General features: G+C 49.4%; 1 protein-coding gene across 2 annotated transcripts in view; it reads left to right on the top strand.

Annotated features, from left to right (window-relative positions):
• EXOSC8 (exosome component 8) overlaps positions 1-22,650 on the top strand; it is a 639,075-nt gene that overhangs the window by 327,219 nt on the left and 289,206 nt on the right. For both annotated transcript variants that reach the window (XM_069640787.1, XM_069640786.1), the window contains exon 9: positions 7,740-7,860. In XM_069640787.1, the coding sequence (XP_069496888.1) occupies positions 7,740-7,860 (121 nt within the window). The remainder of the gene's footprint in view (positions 1-7,739; positions 7,861-22,650) is intronic.

The following is a 22,650-nucleotide window of genomic DNA, read 5'->3' as shown; positions in this document are numbered from 1 at the left end:
CGAGCACCGTATGCATGGTTGCAGAAGTTGGGTTTTGCACCGCATGTGCAGGCTAGACTTCTGAACATGCCATTTGACGGGTCTCACCTTTTTGGCAGCAAGGCTGACGAGAGCCTTGAGAAGCTGCAGACCTCCAAGGCAGCCGCCAAGTCTTTGGGCGCTGCTGTCCGGCAGCCTCAGCTTTTTCGTCCTAGCGGACAGCAATGGATGGGTATATCTTTTTTGGAAGGACTAGAGGAATGACCAGTCAAAGAGGCCAATGTAAGTTTCCTCGTGGTGGACGAGGTAGAGGTGCCAACACCGCTCAAGCCGCAGCCTCTTTGCCATCAGGCTCTGCTACTGCAGCTTCAAAACTGCTGTGAGGCCTTCAGTCACAGCTCACCGGTGGGGGACAGGCTATCTCAGCATCTATAAGAATGGCGAGCCATTACTTCGGATGCTTGGGCTCTGGAAACAATAGCCCACAGGTACTGCCTTCCTTTTCTATGGAAGCCTCACGACAATCCACCAGGGGTACACTCTTTGAGGGTTGCAGATCCGCTCCTTGTGCAGGAAATATTAACCCTGCAAGAGAAAGGCGCTATAGAACCAGCACCTGTAGTGGAGAAGAAAAAGGGCTGTTACTCCCCTTATTTTTTTGGATTCCCAAAAAGGAGAGGGGACTATCTTGGACTTGAGATACTTGAACAAGTTCCTCAGGAAGGACACATTCAAGATGGTCACTCTTTCTCAGATCCTTCAGGCCCTCCGTCAGGATTGGTTGGTGTCATTGGACCTTCAGGATGCTTAGTTTCATCTGCCGATCCATCTCAAGCACAGGAAATAACAGAGGTTCGCCGTTGGCGGCTCGCACTATCAGTTTCGAGTCCTGCCATTCGGGTTGACCTCCGCCCGAGGGTCTTCACCAAACTGATGGCAGCACATCTCGGTAGAGGGGGGGGTTCACTTCTACCCCTACCTGGACGATTGGCTGATCAGGGCGCATTCTCCCAAACAAGCCTGGGATCATCTCAAAGTTACATGTCATTCCCGTCACAGACTGGGCTTCTCCCTCAATTTCATGAAGTCCCATATGACACCTTCCCAACAGCTCCAGTACATCAGGGCTCTCTTAGACGCATCCTTGGGGAAGTGCTTGCCATCCAAGGTGAGGGCTCAAAACATTATCCAGATGGTAACCAAATTTCAGACTGCCCAGAGTCTTCCGGCCTTCGAATTCTTGAGGTTGCTCGGCCTCATGGCATCCTGCATTATTTTGGTGCTGGAGGCCCGTCTGAGAATGAGGTCCCTTCAATGGACGCTCAGGACTCAATGGTCCCAATTCTCAGGCAAGATGTCGGATCACCTTCAGGTTCCGGTCAGGGTCTCGCAGGATCTTCTGTGGTGGGCCTGCGAGGAAACCCTTATGAAGGGAGAACCTTTTTGGCAGCCATGGTCGGAGGGAACTGTAGTGACTGATGCTTCCCTCACAGGGTGGGGAGCTCACGCCAACGATCTGACCATCAGCAGTCGTTGGTCTCCATCGGAGTCCAAACTGCACATCAATCATTTGGAGCTGAGAGCAATCAGGTTAGCACTGAAGGCTATCCTGCCGTCTGTACGGGGGAAGAATGTCCTGATAATGACAGACAACACGGTGGCCATGCATTACCTCAACAAGAGGGGAGGCGTAGGTTCACTACCACAATGCAGAGAGGCAATGCAGCTCTGGTTCTGGGCAATTCGAGAAGGAATCTCCCTAGCGGCATTTCATCTGGCCGGAGAGGAGAACACAGCGGCGGACGCTCTGAGCAGGCAGAGTGCAGTCTCCCACGAGTGGGAAATAGCTCAGTAAGTCCTTCAAGAGGTCTTTGCCCTTTGGGGTACCCCGCAGGTGGATCGGTTCGCGACCTGTGCCAACCGGAAGTGCGAGCAGTACTGCTCAATGGAATTTCCTCTGAGAGGAGCTCAGGGAGACGTGTTTGTGGTGGATTGGGAATTCCCGCTTCGCTACGCATTTCCTCCAGTCCCCGTCATTCCTCAAGTTCTCAGGAGGTTAAGACGGTTCAGGTCCCGCATGATCCTTGTTGCTTTCCATCTGTCCTCTGATGCGTCTTACCCAAAGAGAGGATCTTCTCTTGCGAGAGGAAGGTCGGGATCTCCATCCAGAGGTCAAGACTCTCAACCTTCACACTTGGTTTCTGAAAGGTTGAGATACAAGGATTGGGACCTCCCGGATGACGTAATGGAGGAGTTGCTTTCGGCCAGGCGGCCGGCAACAAAGTCTCTGTACCGTTGCCGTTGGAATAAGTTCTACGACTGGTGCAGAGAAAAGAATGTTAATCTTTTTCAATGTTCAACTCCGGATGTTCTATCTTTTTTGCTATCTTTAGCCCACAAGGGTCTTCAGGTGGGTACCATTTAAAGGTTACCTAGCAGCTGTTGGGCAAAGTTTGAATGCAGTACTTCTGGGAACACTACAACTATGACTACAGGTATAGGCAACCCAACCTTTGGTATAAGCATGTACTACACAGTTTTGGTAGCGTATTGAGCAGCCAGGCTTATCTCAAGAGGGGAAATGTGAGCTGTAGTGGAGTTAAACAAAGACTCACAGTTACAGGTATTCAAATAAACTCTTACACTCAAGATTTCTTGCATGAACAATTATTAATTTATTTATCAGTCAGTTATAAAGCCTTCCTCAGAAGGGAGCAATAGAATAGTAAAACACAAATATACTTCAATACTGTACACTTTGAGTTTCTGAATCAGACAAAACCCTTTTGGGATGGCACACATTCAATAACAAGGGTGCTAGGGACATTAATATCTTACTGTTGGCATTCGGAACACTCTTAAAAGTTGGTAAAAGGCAAAGGTTATTAGAACACAAGAGACCACAAATATTCTTAAGCAGTGCAGATATTTTTAGAGTTCACTAGAAGAGTCATTCAATTCAATAGACTAAGCCAAAGTCAATGGACAAAAGTCTTGGGTACGATAAACCATTTCTGGTAAGTAAATGAAAAAGTCTTTGCGCAATTTCTTAGGAGTCTTTGATGAATAGAAGAATCAAATGTAGGGCCTCCAGCTGATTAGACTTGTGAGTTGTGGATGTTACAAGCACTTCTACAGTAAGAGGTAAGTTCTCTTAGACTTGTTTTACAGTACCTTGGTAAAGAAGAAAAGATCCAGCTCATGACTTCTGTTCCTGTTCAGCTCTGCAGATCTCACTGTTCCTGTGCCTCAGTCGTGGGGACAATAGGGAGGACGTCAGGGAACGCCTGCACTGCTCTGGGACTGTCAAAACCCTCAACCTGCAACCGGCAAACTTCAGTTTCAGTGGCTGTTTTGCATTTCAGCTACCGCAAATTGCAACAACGTGGTTCCTGGCTGTCAAAGTGGACTGTTTGCTTTTGGGGTCCCACACTCTGCTGAGGGGGCTCAGGCTTAATCAGTCCTGCTTCGTGGGAATCCAGAGGATCTTCCAAAAGCTTTAGGCCAGCTTAAAAGTAACACACACAATCTGGTGTCCCTCTCCCTGGCTATTCAGTTTCCTGCAGTAACGCTGAGGAAATTCAACTAGCTCCGAGATGGCTGTCCAGGTGGCTTTGATTGGTCTGCCAACTCCAAGGGAGACATCCTTGCAGGAGCTTCTCTGTCGATGCAAACTTGGCGTTTCGGCACTGCAGCAGGGCTTCACCGGGCAAACCAAAGGTCCAGAAGTTGCAGCAGGCGTCCTCTTCAAGCTCTTATTTGGTTCTTTTGTCCAGTGGTCGACTTTGCCTACCAAGCCAAAAGACTTGCTTTTTTATTCAGTTCTCTCCCATTCATTCCAGCCTAGCTGTCACTCACCCAGCAGGGTGGCTATCCAATCACCACAGAGTGCTTTTGTGTCTCCTAGGAGACTAAGCACAGGGAGTTTCGGCACCTACCTCACTTCCTGCCTACCCAAGTCACTCTAGAGCCAGAGGCGGGTTTCACTCCTGAAGTCCGCCAAAGGTGAAATGAATAAAGAGACTAAATCTGGTTTGGCGCGCATAGAAAATCTCTAGAAGGACCTTTCCACAAAGACATGGCGAAAAAAGAAGACTAGGGACCATTTTGTCAAAGATGACTGTGCCATTTTGAAAAAGATGGCTCCTGCGGTTAGCATTATCGGCGCTGTGAACAGCCGCGGTAAATGCAAACCCTGGTAGTTCGGGACAAAACCACTGCCACCAGCCATTCTGTGAGGAAAGGGTAACATAAAAATGTTACATGAGCATTTAGACACAGGGGATACTAAGTAAGCCTTCCAGTACTCTATTGTAAGAGTGTGCTGGGTCTAGCAAGTACAATGCTAAGTAGAGTCAATTTCACTTTAGTGCTCTAGGAAAAAGTAGTTTATCCCAGAGAAGGTATTTAAACCTTGGGAAATCTAAAAGACTTCCCTGTGCCACTGCACTGAAGGTGCTGTGTGACGCAATGTAAAAGATGATGCCTATGTAGTTTGTCAGACTCCATAATTAAAAGAAACACATACACAGAAAACACAGAGAATTTAAAAGTTCAAAGTCCCAAAGTTCAGCAAAAGAGCTGGAGGTCTCTAAGGTGGGAAGAATTTAGCACTAAACTGAAAATTCTCCATAACAGCAGTGCTTTCCATCTTTAAGGGCTCATCGGAATGCTCTTATTTTAAGATTCCTCCGTTTATGCAATTTCTAAAAGGGCTCACAAATGTGTTCTCGCCTTCACCGTTTCAGGTTCCGGTTTGGGATCTTAACTTGGTCTTAAAGTTTCTGATGGGTGCTGCATTTGAACCATTGCACTCATGTCCATTCAGGTTGTTGGCCTTTAAAACTATTCTATTGGTTGCTCTTACATCTGCACGTAGAGGGAGCGAGCTGCAGGCACTTTCTTCCAAGCCACTCTTTACTGTATTCCTCAAGGACAGGGTTGTGTTGAGTCAGACCCGCCTTTCTACCTAAGGTAGTTTAGGACTTCCATTTGAGTCCAGAAATTGTGCTACCTGCCTTCTATCCTCCGCATCCTAGTAAGGAAGAGCAAAGGCTTCATAGGTTGGACCCTTGGAGAGCTTTGAGCTTTTATATTTCCAGAATGTCCAAGGTGAGAGTGGATGATCAGCTCTTTGTGGGGTATACCGGGCACAAGCTAGGTCAGGCTGTGTCTAAACAGACCTTCCGCCGCATTACGAGGTGGGCGGTGAAGGAATACCGGCACCGATAAAGGCACAGGTGCCAGTAATCCCTTACTGCCCTACTACGAGTTCCCTTTGCGGGTCCTTCCTTAACGCCTGCTTCTAGCAGGCGTTAAGGACGGGACCCGCAAAGGGACTTTAGTGCTAATAACAGTACCGTAATTTATGGTACCGTTATTAGCGCCTTCCCCATTCCCATTGAGCCCTATAGGGGCTCAAATGGGAATGGGGAAGGGCCCTGGTGAATGGGGAATTACCGGTCCCTCCAACCTTGGAATGGGCCGGTAATAGCTCCATTCAGCAGGGCGGAGTCGGTAAGGTTTTGGAGGCAGCAATGGCGCTAATAGCGCCATGGTAACCTCCAACCTCGTAATGTGGCTCCTTGTCTAGGTGGATAATCCTCACTATTTCTGAATGCTATGCTTTGACGGGCAAGGTGCCTCCTGAGGGCTTGCATGCTCATTCAACCAGAGGCATGGCTACGTCGACAGCCCTGCAAAGGGGTGTCCCGATTAAGAACATATGTGATGCTGCAACATGGTCTTCGATACACACATTTACTAAGCATTATTCCCTGGTTACTGCCCACGATCATGATGTGGCGTTTGTGCTTTACTCTGCCCCTTAAATTTCACCTTTACAAAATTCTTCACCTCCTCCACTCGTGGATACTGCTTTGGGAGTCTCTCAAAGAGGAGGAATATGTTGGAGGAAACAATCCATTCGAGGAACAAGTTACTTACCCCAGGTAACGTTCTTTACGACTGGATGTTCCTCCAATGTATTCCTCATCGCCCTCCCAGTCTACCCCTCTGTAGAATTTCCCATGCTATGACAGCTTTCGTTCCAACAAGGCTGAGTACGGTCAGGCCCTGATTTGCGGCCACTTCTGCTACACGAGGAGGGGGGGGGACTAGAACTGAGGCAACGGGCGCCTTGCGTGCTCCTTATAACATCCAATGACGTCACCCTCGACGGAGGCCTTTGAGGGACATCGACCCGACGCCATCGATGCAGGGCGCCCTCTGCCGAGAAATGTCCAAAGCAGGCAAGCTTTGGACACTACATGTCAAAGATGAGGAATACATTGGAGGGCCATCCAGTCGAAAGAACGTTACCAGGGTAAGTAACTTGTTCTTCTGTCATAGAAATATAGTAGGTAAAACGAGCATGGCTCTCTTATAGCGGAAAAATGGAAGGAACAGAGAACCCCTATCCTCAAAAGGCGTTTAGGTAAAATGAAGCATTAGTACTGCCAACCATGGTATTGAACACCGTGGACTGGTAACTACAAGGAAAGAAACAGCTGTGAGTTAAGATTTCAGAAGATGACACAATTAATGAAACTTAGCATGCTTCAGCATAGCATTCGAGGCAATGATGAACTGCTGCATTTGAAAAGAAAAGGAGTCTACTCCTGCAAAAGCCTGCTTCTATGGGCACAGACAACTGTTGTCTTTTTAGCTTCACTCCACTGTATTGTGCACCCCAATGTAATGCTCGGGAGGGGAGACACGGTGGGCCATCCCACAAGTCCAGAGTGCCAGCAGACAGTGAATAATTCAACACATGACTGTGAGGCAGTAGGAGAGCAGCTGCAGTGGCCTCATTGGACTCTGCGCCCTGCCCAATGTTGCTGTCGAGGCTGGACTGACCGACTTCAGTGCACAGCAATGTCACTGTAAAAAGCTGCAGCTCCAGGCACTCATTGGCACCATGGGTAGCCGACCAAGCAGCCCTGTTTTAGAATCTGGGGAGAGACGTGGACAAAATCGCTTGCCTGGAACTCAAGTGTGTATTGCCAATAACCACACAGTGGTCTTTGTTGGCTCCTCCTCTCCACCATCTTCCATTTTTCTCCCGATTAGCCACTGGCCCTGCCTTCTCCACACCCTACTCCACCAAGTACCCCTCGACACAATCACTTAGCTGCCTGCTGTCACCTATCTTGCCAGGCTGTGCCTACACTGCAAGCCATGGAGTTCTTTAGTGTTTTCTCATGGGACATTCGTTTGTGTGCTGGGCGAAACAGCCATACGATTAAAAAAAAAGAGGGTGCCCCGGGATGTTAATAGCGTTGAGCACCTTGTTGGTCAGCGGGCTTGGCCATTATTGGCCCCCTGCGCCCTGGCTTAGGATGGCTGGTGGATAGCAGACAAGCCCAACCACAGATGCGGTGCTTAACACTACAATGACCAGTCATTACTGTCTGTACCATTTTGGGTATTGAATGAGGGCAACAGTTTTCTTTTCTGCTCTCCAGTGCAGGAGGCATCAGATCCGCCCCCTTCTCTTCATCATAAAACAATCTACTTGCTATTTAATAAGGTGAAGCACTTGTCAAGCACACCTAAAGAAAATCACATCTCGAGCCTGGTAGTACAGAACCATGTCTCGATAGAGGGTTTATATAGGAAACGTCTATTAACATTGTATTTATATATAGTGTGCACCTTCTTTTATTTGATCTTAAATACTATGTGGGATTAATATTAGCACACGTTTTGAAGTCTGCACCTTTTGACATTAAATTGACGTTGCCCTTTTTGTTTTGTAGTACAGTTGCCATCAGTTAAGATAAATGACAGGACAGGCATTGCTGAAGTTGACCTGAATCAGAAGAGCTCCTTGAAGATAGGAAGACATCCCGTTGCAACATCATTTTCTATATTTGACAAGTAAGTACATGATAGATTGTCTGTCTTGAGTGCATCAAGGAGCTGTCTGTCTTGAGTGCATCAAGGAGCTGTAATAGAACAGCCTGAAAGGGTGGGACATGTTATATGACCATGACGGCGCAAGACACTAGATGAGCACAATAATAATAAACAAAAAAATGCGTTCTCTATGTGCACACAGCCCCTGCTCTGTCTGGTTGCAGTACTTCTTGGCAAAAGGGCAACTTTGCTATTAACGCCACTGCATTTCAAGATGCCCGCTTTTATGTACCTTCCTTAAGCCCCTCCTGTATTTTATTTTTTGAGATCAGCACACCCCCACCTTATGTGGCGTGCTGAGGGGAACAGTGTCTCCCTTTTCTCATTGTTCCAGTAACTTTAAGTTACTGGTACAAGTTCATCTGACCTGGTGGCAGTGTACCTTTTTTGCATGTCTTTTTGTGGGCTTTTGTTGCAGGCTGCCTTCCCAGCTGCAGTAAGGGACACAGGGGTCACCATTTGCCTAAATTGGTGACTGTACTGTTCTAAACCCTGTTCATGATGACTTGTTCTTACTTGAGCCTTCTTCTACCTGCCTGAGTGGGGGAGGTCTTGATGGTTCTTTTGTCTTTGGAAGGCTTCCCTTGGAAAGCCCACCAAGGCTTCCTTAGTGCCTGAAAGGACAGGCCGTGTGGGAGGTGACCAAAACTCCCCTTGTCTTTGTCCTGCAGTGTGCCTGCCTGGAACCAGTTCATACTGGGAAGCTGGCTGTTGTGAGGGGTCAGAAATGCGAGGCGGACACAAAGTTGTAGTATTCACAGTGTCAGACATTTTATTTAACAGCACATGGTTTGGAGAAACGCCTCTCTGGCTCTATCCTAAGGAAGGAGGTTCCCTACTTCAACTAAAACTAAGAATCATTCTGTGCCAAGTAGTTAGTAACTTGGAAACCGTCCTTGTATCCAAAACATTCTAAACTGCCCCTCACACTAGAAACAAGAGTGCAAGGAAATATGTGACATGTTTAGTGGAAAAGGTGTTATTAATCAAAACATAAAAATAAATCCAAATAATGTTTGAAACAAGAGGATAGTTCCTTTCCCCTGGATTAGGTATGATGGCGAAAAGTGTCTTTGTTAAACAATTGCTTGAGGTTTCAAACTAAATTCAGAAAGCTCTTGTTGAAAGGAATTCCAAACAAAGAATCCTCTTTCTTTAGCTTTTCCTATAATCTGGAAGATTTGTCTGGTGTACCCCTAGCAGGATTCATCACAAAATGTTTACAGTTCTTTTATAGGCTCAAATGCCTGGTATGTTTGACTGGCAGGAGTTCCTTTATGGACTTCTCTTATGGACTCCTCAGATCCCCTGGTATACTCCCCTGCCAGGTATCTCGCCACAAGGTAAAAGTGTTTTCACAAGTTTAATGGATTACCTGGTATACTCCCCTGTCAGGAAACCTTTCCTTTGGGATATTGCAGATACTCTGGTTTACTCCCCTGCCCAGGTATCTTTCCCCAAATGTCAGCTACCTGGTACCTTCTCTTTACCAGGACTTATTTTATTGTTTTCACTTGCTGTTTTCAATATATCACATCAGCTTCTACTTTGTTCTGTCCAATGTGTTTACTTAGGGTAACACTCTTTTCAGCCCCCCCCCCCCCATTGACATCTCATGCATATATATTTGTTCAGGCTTCGTTACTTCACTATTTCTTGTCGGTATTCAAATCTTCTTTCGTAGAAATATGGATTCAGCATTAGTTTGTCTGCATTTAAATTGCATTTGAGTATAGTCCAAAATATCAATCTCGCATGATCGATTCACTTGACTTGGCTGTTTGTTGGTACGCCCCTGGATCCCCAATGGCTTTGGGCCGACTCACTGGTAGTTTGTGGCGTGCCTCTGGGGTGGAGCTTCCTCAATGGATTGGCTTCTCACACATTGCAGATGCCTTTTCAGCGTTCCCTGCAGCTCTGCGGTTACTTGCCGGCTTCCTACTATGACTGTACTTCCAGGAGCTCTGCTGTGCTTCCTGGTACTCACGCAATCTTTCAGGTATGCCTGCTGCGTCTCTCCTTCCTTCCTTCCTTCATGCCATGCCGGGGTGTGTAACTCGCCTTTGCGCGCAAGTACATGAATGTGCCTGTCTTCCCTTCCACTGTTCCTGCCCATACTGCTTCATTCAATACTGCAGTTGGCATTTTTTAAATGTCCTGAGCAATTTACCTGGAATGAAACAACGAGTCTGCACGTTAGTCTTTGCACTTTGCTTAGTTTGCATTAACTCTTCCATCCTCTTCTTCGTCTCAATACATGAGGCTTTATGGGAGCTGAAGTCCATAGATACAATGGGTTTTCCAACATGATGATGATCCAAAAATTCACATAAAGAAATGTCAGCAACAGAAGATGTTTTGCGTATGTTGTGAGTGTTTGAGGTACACATGGAGCTTTGTCTAGAGTGACAGTATGCCATTAGCAGTTTGGGTATCTTGGGGTTTCCTTAAGGGGGTGGGGGGATACTGCATCTCCTCCAATGTGATCCTCCCTCATATAACCACCCCAGGCTCAGGTAGCGGCTGCCGTCCCCTAGCCACATGGGAGGAGGGTACCGTCGGGAATGTGGTGATGACCCCACTGGATTCATCACACTGTCCCTATTGGACAGCCACCCCCTAGTTTGAATGAATGCATGTCTGGTGATTGGTGGCACAGCCAGTTTTCCTGCATAAAACACGAGGGTCCTGGAGCAGAAACTCAGTCGACCACTGGAACTGAAGATCCGAAGGCGGACGTCCGCAGCCACTTCCAGAAACTGCCTTAGCCTTCTGAGTAAATACTGCAGCCCCGACATCAACTTCTGAGCGACACGGAAGCCCTGAAGCGGACGACTTCCTACGTTGGACTTGTGTGCCTAAACATTGCCAAGACTAACTGCATTTTGCGCCCTCCCGCAACTCACCAATACCCGAGGTCCTTTGCCATTTTGCAGTGCAATGTCAACCGAAACACGGTTTCGTCTGAAACTTTGCAAGCATCCTCCTGGAACTCCAGAGGCTGGATCCCGCTTCTGAAAGTCCCCTCAGCCGAGACGGGGACCGAGAACCGGAGCAAGGTTCACCGCAGGACAACCATCCTTCAACAAAGCCTTGAAAAAGGCACCAACGAGCCAGTGCTGCAAATATCTTTTGCTGGGCGTCCAGATACTTGAGAGCAACCACCAGATCCATTGCAAGTTTTCTTCAGTTACCAAGAAGCCTGAACCGGGGTCTGCTGGACAAGCTTCTTCACTGATAAGGTACTGTTTAACCCCTAGTACTTACCTGGGGCCTGCTTTGTTGTTCCTGTGCTTCGGAGGGTTGCCGTTAAGCTGTCCCCTCCTAGGCCTACATTGATCTACATTGGGGTGGACAACCCCTTGTGCGCTTTACTAAAGAAACTGAAATGCTACTCACCTGCAAACTTGAAGAAATCTTCAGAGACTCTGCCTTGTCTACTACTTACGTGACTTTCCTTCTACAGCCCTAGGTCACAGTTCCCCATTGCTCCACTTGACTTTGTGACTCGCCTAGAATAGGGTTGGACTTCTTCTTAAGTTTGGCAAAGCAGAGGTTAACTAAAGTTATACAGGTTGGTCTACAGCTTGCATACCTGTTTCAGAGGTTTCTACCAATTTTGTGTTACTTTAAAAGTGTTCTAAAGTATCTTTTATCATTTTGATATTGCATATATATTCTGTTTGATACTACTGTGTGATGGTACTTACCTCAATTAAAAGTTGCACACTAAAGGTTACATAAAAATAAGCATTTTTTATATACACCAAAGGTTGTAAGTGTTTTCTTGAACAAAGTGTATGCTCTGAGTACTGTGTGCCTCAATACAGCCCTCATCCCTCTTAGACTAAGTCTGGATGCTCAGCCATAGCTACCACACCTTTGGGTAGTTCAGACTAAACCTAAGGGGTGTCCCTTTGTTCATCCAAGGTGGTCTTTCTAAAGTCTTATCACAGATAGGACTTTTGCAAAGCCTCCTAGCATGCGCTTATGAACTCGCTCAAAACACATTGCCACAGGCCCACATTTTAATGCACTATATTTAATATTTGAGATCATGTTAATTCAAACAGTAAGTATTGAGTCAGATTTCCTTTTTTGTGGATCTGCGGTGCCCTTTTATAGGAACCCGAAAATGTTCGGGTTTTTTTGTCTTGGTTTCCTTGGCTCTTTGCCCTTCTTCTTTTTGTGGTCAGCAGCCTGCTGCTGCTGTCCCCATGACACTGCAATCCTTTTTGATGAGCTGTCCTTTGGCTGCTCCTATTACATGAGTTTGTATTTTGTATTTGTATTTTATTTATTTGTAGCGCGCGCCAGGCCCAGGGGCATCCGGGGGCGAGTTATTTTAAAGTACCCCATTATAGTCTCCAATCTCCACTGTTGGCAGCTGTAATTTACTTTTGGCTTCACCAGAGGTGCAGCCGGTTTCAGCACATCAGTAGCCCAATGTACCAGTACACTAATGTAGCCAGCTGGGAACTAATATATTTCTTAAGCCCCATTCCCGGCCATTTCGTTTTGGACAAACCCTTTGTCTTTGGGGATCATGAGGCTGACCTAAAATGGTCATTGTGTAAACATGAGCTTACCTTCAGCCTGACTCTGCACTCTCTAGTGTGGATTTGACTGGCTTAGGTTGGTATTCTTCCCCTGGATCCCTTGACTGTTTGCTCTGTCCCCTTCTTTTTCAGTTGTTTTTGTTTTTTTGGATCTCGTACCTATTTTTGTAGCTAGTGGAATATCTACTGAAGCCCCCCTTACACTGAAACCTTTTTTTACTCACTTAGACTATCTAGTCCATAATGGGTGATTTCTAAGCACCTAATTTGTGCCCTAGGGTAATTTGATCGCCTTACATTTATTTAAAGGACTGGGCTGGTGGCAGCTATAATTTTAGTTTTGGTTTCACATGGGTTGCAAGCTAGTTTACCACATTGGTAATTCAATGCGCCTTTTTGATAGACATTGGGTTACCAATATATTTGCTTTTAAGTTCTGCTCCCGGCCATTTTGTTTCAGGGATTGCTTTTGTAGAGGAGCAGTTACATTCCTCTGCAGGAAATACCGCCCCCTTACATCCTACATGTAGGAAGCCTGAGATTGTGCCATGCTTGACACCAGCAGTTGTGACCATACCACTGCAAGTATTTGAAAGAAGGTACCCACTGAGAAAGCCATATCAAATGTGTTCCCGAAGAGACGACAATCTGAGGGAGGAACTCCCTGAAGGGATATGAAAAAGAGTGAAAGAGAAGTCAGTGACATCACAAGAGACGAACGTGATGCACAGAGAAGACTGGTTGAAGAGAATGCATGGATCTGACAGAAACTAATGACAAAGTTAAGAATCGAGTAAACTTTCATATGCGAAAAGAAGATTGCATGTATGCAAAACACTGAAGAAAATGCAAGCCATTGAATAACTGTGCAAATGTTGTAACGCAAGTAAACTATAAGTGATCGTAGAAGCTGGCCATATGTAGTGAATAGACGGCAGGCAAAGCAGCCATTGTATAGAAACTGGACATCAGTGTCATGAATTTAGTAAGCCAGGACCCATGGAGAGGAAAGGCTGAGAACTGTGTCGCAGCAAGAATTAGCTGAGATCGTGGATACGAATGGTGAAGCCGTTTGGCCTGGCGTCAAAGCTGAAGCAGCCAAGGCCGCTTATCTATTCTTGAAGGCGGTGAACTTGAGAAGCTGAAACATCCCTTGTTAAGGTGCAAATAAAGAACACCAAGCGTGCCAAGTTTTATTCCCTTAAGACATTTAAATGCTGCAAAATTGACAAAATCGTGGTCTCCTGTCACGTGAGCCAAGGATGGAAAGAGAGTTGAGCTTGGTGTCCTAGAACGACAGTGCGTGCTCCCACCCCCATATATTCCCAGAGACAAGAATACTCTGCAAGGCCAAGTTCAAAGACAATCTTCATGGCAGAAGGCATGAGAGATGATGGGCTAATTGGGTGGGGAGGTAAAGTCATTTCCACCTCCTGGCACCTGGGTCTGAGCTTGCGTGCTGCTAAGTGAACCGAATGTTCCAGACATAGCATGATCGTGCCAACCAATTATAGAGGGCTGTGTAATGAAGGGCCTTATAGTTAGAAGACCAATGAAATACTGTGTACTTAATATTGTTGAAGATTACATGTTTTGGAGGTAGGCACAAGTTGTCCACCTGACAGTAGATATCCATTCGTAATCCCAGCCCGTATAGAAAGTATACTTCTCCAGCATGGGGTCTGGCATGGATTCACATGCTCATGAATATTCCCCGTCGTCAGGCTGGGAATCCTCGGTAAAGAAAAAACCAGTATCAGTTTCGTTTCTGATCTGTCTTTCGTAGTAATAACCAATCACTGGTCTCTGCGTCATACTGACCACAGCCAATGACTGCCCTCTACCTAAGCACCGCCTCTGGCAGCCATCTTCAGATTTTTACCGCACGTTCATGTGTTGGGATCCTCGTGCTATTGCTCTCGAGCGTTAGTGCTATTTTTTTTATTGTTTTTTCTCAAAAACTTCGTTTTTCCGGTCAAAAGAGCCTCAAGCTCCACCGACTCTCCATCCGATCAACGGGGACCCGTGTCGGATTCGTCTGCGCCCCTCAAGGGTGAAGATTTCGTCGAGCTACGCTTTTGGAGGACTCCAGAAGTTTCTCAGGCCCGGTCATGGCCCAGGAGAAGGGAAGCTCGACGCCCGGAAAGCTGTTCAGGGTCTGCCCTGGATGCCAGCTGCAGAACGTCTTCAAGGAGGACGAACACTCTTTTTGTCTCTACTGCCTACATGAGGACAAGACGCACGTGGAGAAGGACTGTGCGTTTTGCGGCAACATGTCGGAGCGGACCATGAAGGACCGCCATCAACGTCTCGCCAACTGGCTGGAAGGGAAGAGCCCGTCCGGCGAGAAGAAGAGGAAGAAATCCGAGCGGTCTTCTAAGACCTTTGAGGACGCCCCGGCGACGAGGGTCCAACATAAGGCCAAGCACCGCGAGTCCGCTGGCACCGGGAGCGCCGAACGGTCGGGCTCTACGGGCGCCAGGCTGGGCGCACCCTCCCCGGCTCCATCAACCACGAGCCAACGCTCTGGGTCGGGTAAGAGGAAGGCCGAGCACCCGGCGAGGCTCCTGGAGAGGCCCCGGTCGAGCTCAAAGGCGGAGGGGGAGCGAGGCAGTGTCCCCCCCCCTCAAGGATAAGGCGGTGAGCGCACCTAAGGTGGTGAAGGCCTTAATCCATCCGGCCAAGCCCTCTATCGAAACTGTCGCGGCGGCCCTGGCTCAGCCTGTGGAGGCTACACCAGTGGTGGCGACCTCGGGGCTCAGAGTCTCCCTGCCACCTCGGAGGGAGTCCTCTTTTGTGCCCATTGATAGGACCCCCGTGAAATCCCCCGTGGGGAAGAAAAAGGGGGGGCAGGGCGTCGTCGTAGATTCGGCCTCAACCTCGGAGGAGGAGCTGGTCGAGGTCTTAAGCCACGGCCTCGGCGTGGAAGAAGACCGGCCCGTCGGGATGGATCCCGACGCAGGTGACGACGACATCGTCGAGGGTACCGACGGGGCCCCTGATCGCCCGTCGGATTCCCCTCTGCCAGCGCCGCGAGACAACTCGGCGGCCATTTTGTTGGCTATACGGTCCTTATGCTCAGAGATAAGGACGAGACTACCGTTGCCGACGGAACCTCTCCCGTCGGGGGACCCAGAACCGGGACCTTCTGGTGTTCCCCCTACCAAGAAAAGAAGGATCCACCCTCCGCCTCCTTTTCAGCCGTCGCGCCCCTTCCAGCCCTCCTCCCCGTCCACCCGAGGGGATGATACGGGGACTGACACGGCAGCGACGGGTACGGACGACGAGGTATAAGACGAGGATGTACTGTCGTCGCCTCCCACCAGGGCTTCTCCGCCCGACGAGATTGGATCGTTCCACTCCATGATCACCAGGGCATCCGAGCTTTTCCAACTCTGCCCTGAGGAGAAGAAGGAGGAAGGTTTCCTTTATCAGCGGCGCGAGGCCAAGAGGAAGACGGTCCTCGCAGTGCCTCTATTGGACGACATTTGGGATGAGGGCCTCACCCTCCTCAAGAACCCTTCCACGATGCCAGCTAGAAGAGACCGGTACGAGAAAAAGTACCGGGTCCCGGACACGGCCCCCCTGTGCCTCCGGGCGCAGCCTACCCCGGACTCCGTCGTCTCTGCGGCGGCCAGGAAAAAAGCGGGGGGGGGGGTGCGGCCTCCACATCGACTTCCCCACCGGACGGCGAGGGAAAGAAATTGGACGCTATGGGACGCAGAGTCATCTCGTCTGCAGCGACGACGATTAAAGCGGCCAACGCCTTGGCTATCGTGGCCCGCTACGACAGGGAGCTCTGGTACAAACTGGCTCCCCTGCTGGACTTCTTGCCGGATGACAAGAGGGCAGAGGCCCTGGAGATCCTGCAGGAAGGCGAGGTGGCTTCGGACCACGCCATTACCGTTGCGACGGACATCGCCGACACTGGGTTCCGCCAGTTGGGCAACGGCGTTTGCCTTAGGCGGCGTGGATGGCTCAAGGCTACGGACTTCCGTCAAGAGGTTCAGACCAGAGTCCTGGACATGCCCTTCGATGGGAACAACCTGTTTGGGAAAACAGTGGACGATTCCCTTCAGGCCATTAAAGCGGACACCGAGACGGCCCGGGCCCTTGGAGTTCTGCAACAACGACGGATGCCCTTTCGGAGCAGCGGAGGCAAGGGCGCCTCCAAAGGTTCCGGCGGCCGTTTCTCCACCTACCGTCAAGCGGGCCGCTCGTCGTCTCAGGAGGCCTACAGAGGACGAGGCAAGTCTGGCGGACCCCGCCGTCGTCGCCAAGGAGGTCAAGGCGGCAAAGCCTCGTCGAAGCAGGATTGAACCGGCCGTGGGGTCGGGCCCCCACCGAAGCACCCCGGTGGGAGGCCGGCTGGCGAGCTTAGTCAGCGTGTGGGAGTCCATCTCCACCGACCGTTGGGTGCTGGACGCCTTGTCCCGGGGCCACGCGCTCGAGTTTCAAAGAAGGTGTCCGCGCGTCCCCCCCGTGGCCAGGAAAGAACTTCACGTCCCTCAACTTCTCCTGGAGGTAAAGGCTATGCTCAGGAAGGGCGCCATCGAACTCGTCCCAAAGAGGCTTCGGGGCTCCGGAGTTTACTCGAGATACTTCCTCGTGAAGAAGACGGGGGGATGGCGCCCCATCCTGGACCTGCGACGTCTGAACAAGTTCATCAAGGCGCAAAAGTTCCGGATGGTCACTCTCCAGCACGTCCTGGGTCAGCTGGAGGAAGGAGACTTCCTGTCGTCGTTGGATTTGGAGGATGCCTACTTCCATATTCCCATCCTAAAGGGGCACCGAAAATTCTCCGTAAACTACGCCAAATCCCACCTGGTACCCGCGCAAGACGCTCTGTTTCTGGGAGCGAGGCTCAACACAGTGTCCCTTCTGGCCTCCCCGTCGGAGGAGAGGACCAGGACCATCCTGGGCAAGGTGCAGCGGATGTTGGTGGCCGACGCGGCCAAGGTGAGGTCCATCAAGTCCCTCCTCGGAATGATGTCTTCCTGCAGCTACCTCATTCCCATGTGCAGGCTCCGGATGCGCCCGTTGCAGGAGTTCCTGGACGCGCGCTGGATCCAAACGACGGGCAGCTTCGAGGAAAGGATCACACTCGACGAGAGTTTCCGACGAGCGATCCGGTGGTGGGGCACCCGCGCGCATCTGACGGCGGGCATGGACTTCCAGACCCCAGCCCACCAGGAGACAGTGACCACGGATGCCTCCCTGGAAGGGTGGGGAGCGCACAGCGAAAATCTGCACGCAAGAGGCCTTTGGCTCCCGACGGAGAAATCCCTACATATCAACGTCCTGGAGCTCCGTGCAGTGTTTTGGGCCCTCAGGTCCTTCCTTCCGTCCCTCAAGGGCAAGGTGGTGAGGATATTCACCGACAACACCACCACCATGTTTTACATCAGGAAACAGGGCGGAACCAGGTCCCCAGCGCTGTCAAAGGAGGCGCAGGACCTGTGGCATTGGGCCGTCGCCCAAAGGATATTTCTGGTGCCGTTTCATCTGGCAGGGATAAAAAACACCATCGCCGACTCGCTCAGCAGGGAGCTGCGCTCGTGCCACGAGTGGGAGCTACGGCAGGATCTAGTGGATCGCCTCTTCCGACGGTGGGGCACACCCCAGATCGACCTGTTCGCGACGGCGACGAACTCCAAGTGCCTGAGGTTCGCCAGCAGGTTTCCCCAGGCGAGGAGCATGGGCGATGCTTTCTCGTTCCCCTGGGAGGGCCTGTTCCTCTACGCGTTCCCTCCTTTGCCGCTGCTAATCCGGCTCGTCAACCAGCTCAAGAGGTCACGGTGCAGGATGATCCTCGTCGCACCTGCGTGGCCGAGGCAGATATGGTTCCCGGACCTTCTGGACTTGTCAGCGTCCCCGCCAATCAAGCTGCCGGTGGACGCGGATCTACTCTCCAGGGAAGGAGGCGCCATCCTCCACCACGACCCGAAATCGCTGAACTTGCAGGCCTGGCTCCTGCAGCGCTAGAGTTTGGAGGATACGACATACCGGCCGACTGCAGAGAGGTTCTGGCAAAGGCCAGGGCGTCCTCGACTCTTAAATGCTATGGACACAAATGGAAGAGGTTCTCTGTCTGGTGCCACGCACAGAAGATTAACCCTCTACGGATTACGGCTCCCCAAGTACTGCCGTACCTGCTGACGCTGGCCAAAGCTGGACTGGCACACGCGTCCATCAAGATTCATCTTGCTGCGATCTCCCGATACACCAGAACCACGGGGTGGACGTCCTTGTGGTCTCATCGTCTGGTGAAAGAGTTCATGAAGGGACTGTTCAGATCGTTCCCGCCGGTGAAGGCTCCGGCCCCGGCGTGGGAGCTCAACGTGGTGCTGACCAAGCTCATGGGACCTCCGTTCGAGCCTCTGCACTCGGCTCCGTTGAAATTTCTGTCGTGGAAAACAGCGTTTCTTGTGGCCATCACCTCCGCACGACGAGTGGGGGAGATCCAGGCCCTTTCCTGCAAGGCCCCGTACTTGACTTTTCACGACACGAGGGTAGTGCTCAGGACGCACCCCTCCTTCATGCCCAAGGTACCGTCGGACTTCCATCTCAACGAACCCTTGGTGTTGCCTGTGTTCTTCCCGTCGCCTTGGTCGCCGGCTGAGAGGACTTTGCACTCGCTGGATGTGGCTAGAGCGCTGAAGTTCTACGTAGACCGCACAAAGTGTTTTCGGAAGACGTCACAACTCTTTGTGAACTTTGGACCTGTCAATCAGGGGAAGGCTCTCTCGAAGGCTTCCATTTCCAGATGGCTCTGCGGCTGTAACATGTACTGTCACCGGTTGGCAAACCGACCGCTGCCTGGCCGTCCGAGAGCCCATTCCACCAGAGCGATCACAGCTACCACGGCGTTCCTATCTGGTGTGCCCCTGCTGGACATATGCAGGGCTGCTACGTGGAGGTCGACGCACACCTTCACGAAATTCTACTGCGTCGACCGGGATTCCAGGGAGGAGTCCAGGGTCGGCCAAGCAGTGCTGCGCAACCTGTTCGCCTGAGGTGAGCCTGGTGAGGAGGTAAGATGCTTAATGTTGAGTTTGATGCAATGCTTAATGTTGAGCCTTTGCCACCTCCCGTGGTTGTGCATGTGTGTACTGCTATGTATTCTTTATTCATGAGCATGTGAATCCATGCTAGACCCCATGCTGGAGAAGGGACAAGTTACTTACCTGTAACTGTTGTTCTCCAGCATGGGTCTGGCATGGATTCACATGCGAACCCTCCCGCCTACCCCTCTGCGGCTCTTCACTTGGTCATACTGCCACTTCACGTGCTTCCAAATCTGAAGATGCCTGCCAGAGGCGGTGCTTAGGTAGAGGGCAGTCATTGGCTGTGGTCAGTATGACGCAGAGACCAGTGATTGGTTATTACTACGAAAGACAGATCAGAAACGAAACTGATACTGGTTTTTTCTTTACCAAGGATTCCCAGCCTGACGACGGGGAATATTCATGAGCATGTGAATCCATGCCAGACCCATGCTGGAGAACAACAGTTACAGGTAAGTAACTTGTTCCTTAGATGTTCCCCTTGATCCTATCACAGTTCCTCGTAGGGTTTTCTCATTTGTCACGTAGAATGATGTCCCATATGATGATTATTTAGTATATAGCTGTGTTTTTCTGAGAAATTCACTGAGAGCTCGAGCGAATGTCCGTTGTAACTCCCTGTTTTAGATAATTGTTAATAAAACAGCAACCTTTGCCATCTTCCTGAGTTGGTTTGATTATTTGGTGTCAGAGTTATTCTGCATCCCCATCCATTGCATGCACGATACCCAAAGGTCTCTACGCTCACTTTGTTCAGGGAAAACATGAGGCAGGCCTAAAGTGACTGTTGTGCACATATGTGCTCTTTGTAAGAGCCCAGCCATGCACCCTCTATAGTAGTTTGAACTGTTGTACACCTGTTCCTGGCCCTGAGCTGGCTATTTGCCATACTAGGCAAATCAGAAGAGAAATGGTATGGGTTGAGAGCGGTTTTACGGCCCAATCTGATTGTCAGCTGATTGGCTGCCTAACACTTTGTTTTTGTTATTGGTGGCCTGGTTTAGGACAGCCCCTTTGGGTCAATTTAGGGAAGAACCTGAGCCTACACTCAATTCGTGCAGGACTTTCTTGGAAGACGAGCCGTGTACTTAATTGCCGGGAGATTACTATGATTATTTGGGTGTTGCTGCATTTTAAGGACCAGATCTGGCTATATTGGCTTAGTTCCAGTTTGAATTTTTTAGTCTACTGGATGTTGTCCGTGGGCCTCCTCCGTCGTCTTGCTGACTACCCTCGTTGGCTGTGCCTGGGCTTCTCTGCTGGCACCATCTGTGGGCTGTTTTACTGTCGTTTTCCTGTTTTGCAGCCTTGGCTGTCATGCCTTGGTTTGCAGCCTTGGTTGGCATGCCTTGGTGTTGAAAGGTTACTAGAACACAGGTAAAAAGGGTCGATAATGAAATTATTGAAAAACCTCCTCCCTTCTGGTTCATTCAAACATTTCAGCACAATGATGTGTAAAGAAACACACCTATGATTCCAAAAACTTGTATTTTATGTAGTTTTTTGGTATCTACTTTTTACATTATTTTGAGAGCTACTTCTGAACATCATAGATAACAACAACACAAACACAAGCAATCGTAGTTTGCACAGTCAGAACAAAACAGAAGCAAGATATTGTTCTTGCATAGTGATATTAAACAACAAACATAATACAAATACTACTGTCGCTATTCAAAATAAGCGACAGGGGTCCACATTCAGTGAACAAATGAACAGCAAGTCTATAATAAATATCTTGAGAACAAACAGTTGACAATGGTGACACTTTGTATTGGAGGGAAATGCATCTACACCCGGTTTTTCAGCCTTATAAAGGGGCTAAGTGATCCATTTCTTCCTAGGGCCTAGTTTTTGGAATCATAGGTGTGTTTCTTTACACATCATTGTGCTGAAATGTTTGAATGAACCAGAAGGGAGGAGGTTTTTCAATAATTTCATTATCGACCCTTTTCACCTGTGTTCTAGTAACTAAAAGCCCTCCTGGGCAGGATATGGTTGAATCCTCCAGGAGAGCCCTTCTTTATATTGGTGTTGAAAGGTGCCATTGCCTCTAATGGTATTGAGACTCCAGAACCCCACCTCATCTGCTTTTCTGGACAGTCCTGATTCACCCCCAACATAGGCTTCTTTTTTTTTAACCAATTTTATTTATTCATCGTGGGCTTGGACAGGTTACAACATACTTAAGTCATTGCTATATCACATTTCCATGACTTGTTTACCATATTTTGACTTCACCCTTACCATCGATAGATCAGGTTCCCCCAATGTTTTAACAAAAGTATCCATCAAACATCCCTCCCCACCCCCCCAACCCCAAGAACCCTAACTTGATTGGCCCCCGAGGCTTCCCCGCCTTGTTTAGCGTCCTTCCGCTCTGTGCGTGCATGCCCATGCAAACCTTCTGTCCGTTAGCCCTCATGAATATTTTTAAGAATGCACGGTTTGTGAAAGTGGGCTTCTCTGTCCTTTACAAAGTCTTGGAAGGGGTCCCATACTGCCAGGAATATTTCAGATATTTACCCATCTTTAGAGCACTTACTTTTTCCATTGCCATAACCCCCCAGACCTTAACCCACCACCATGCCATTGTTGGCCCCTCTTTATTCTTCCATCTCTGAGCAAGTGTAATTCTGGCTGCTGTCAGTAGATGAGTGATTAAAGTAGCTTTATGCCCCGGTGGTGCCTATATGCCTTCAGAAACTACTCTTAGTAGAACTATTTTGTGTCATCAGTAGTTCTGCTCCTGTTATCTCCTTTATGAGCCCCAGGATTTCTTTCCAGCACGCTACTGCCTTCGGGCACGTCCACCACATGTGGTACAGGTCCCCCCGTCCCCGCATTGTCTCAGCAATCAGGAGGGTACTGTGCATTAATTTTGTGTAGGCGATGGGGGGGACATATACCACCTTTAGCACAACTTGTACGCCGATTCCTTGATTGCCATGCATTTGGATGATTTGTGTCCTCTCCACCATCTCTGCCCCAATTCTTCTTCCGTGATTGCTTCCCCTATGTCCTTTTCCCAATTACCCTTGTACTGAGGTTTGTCCCCTGTTTGCGCGTTATCCAGCAATCTTTATATTCTAGTTAACCCCTTCTCAAGTGAACCCTCCTGCATG

This window comes from Ambystoma mexicanum, chromosome 7q (assembly GCF_040938575.1).
Source record: "Ambystoma mexicanum isolate Mex_15411 chromosome 7q, UKY_AmexF1_1, whole genome shotgun sequence".
Lineage (NCBI taxonomy): Eukaryota > Metazoa > Chordata > Amphibia > Caudata > Ambystomatidae > Ambystoma > Ambystoma mexicanum.
This window is presented reverse-complemented; position numbering and strand designations above follow the sequence as displayed.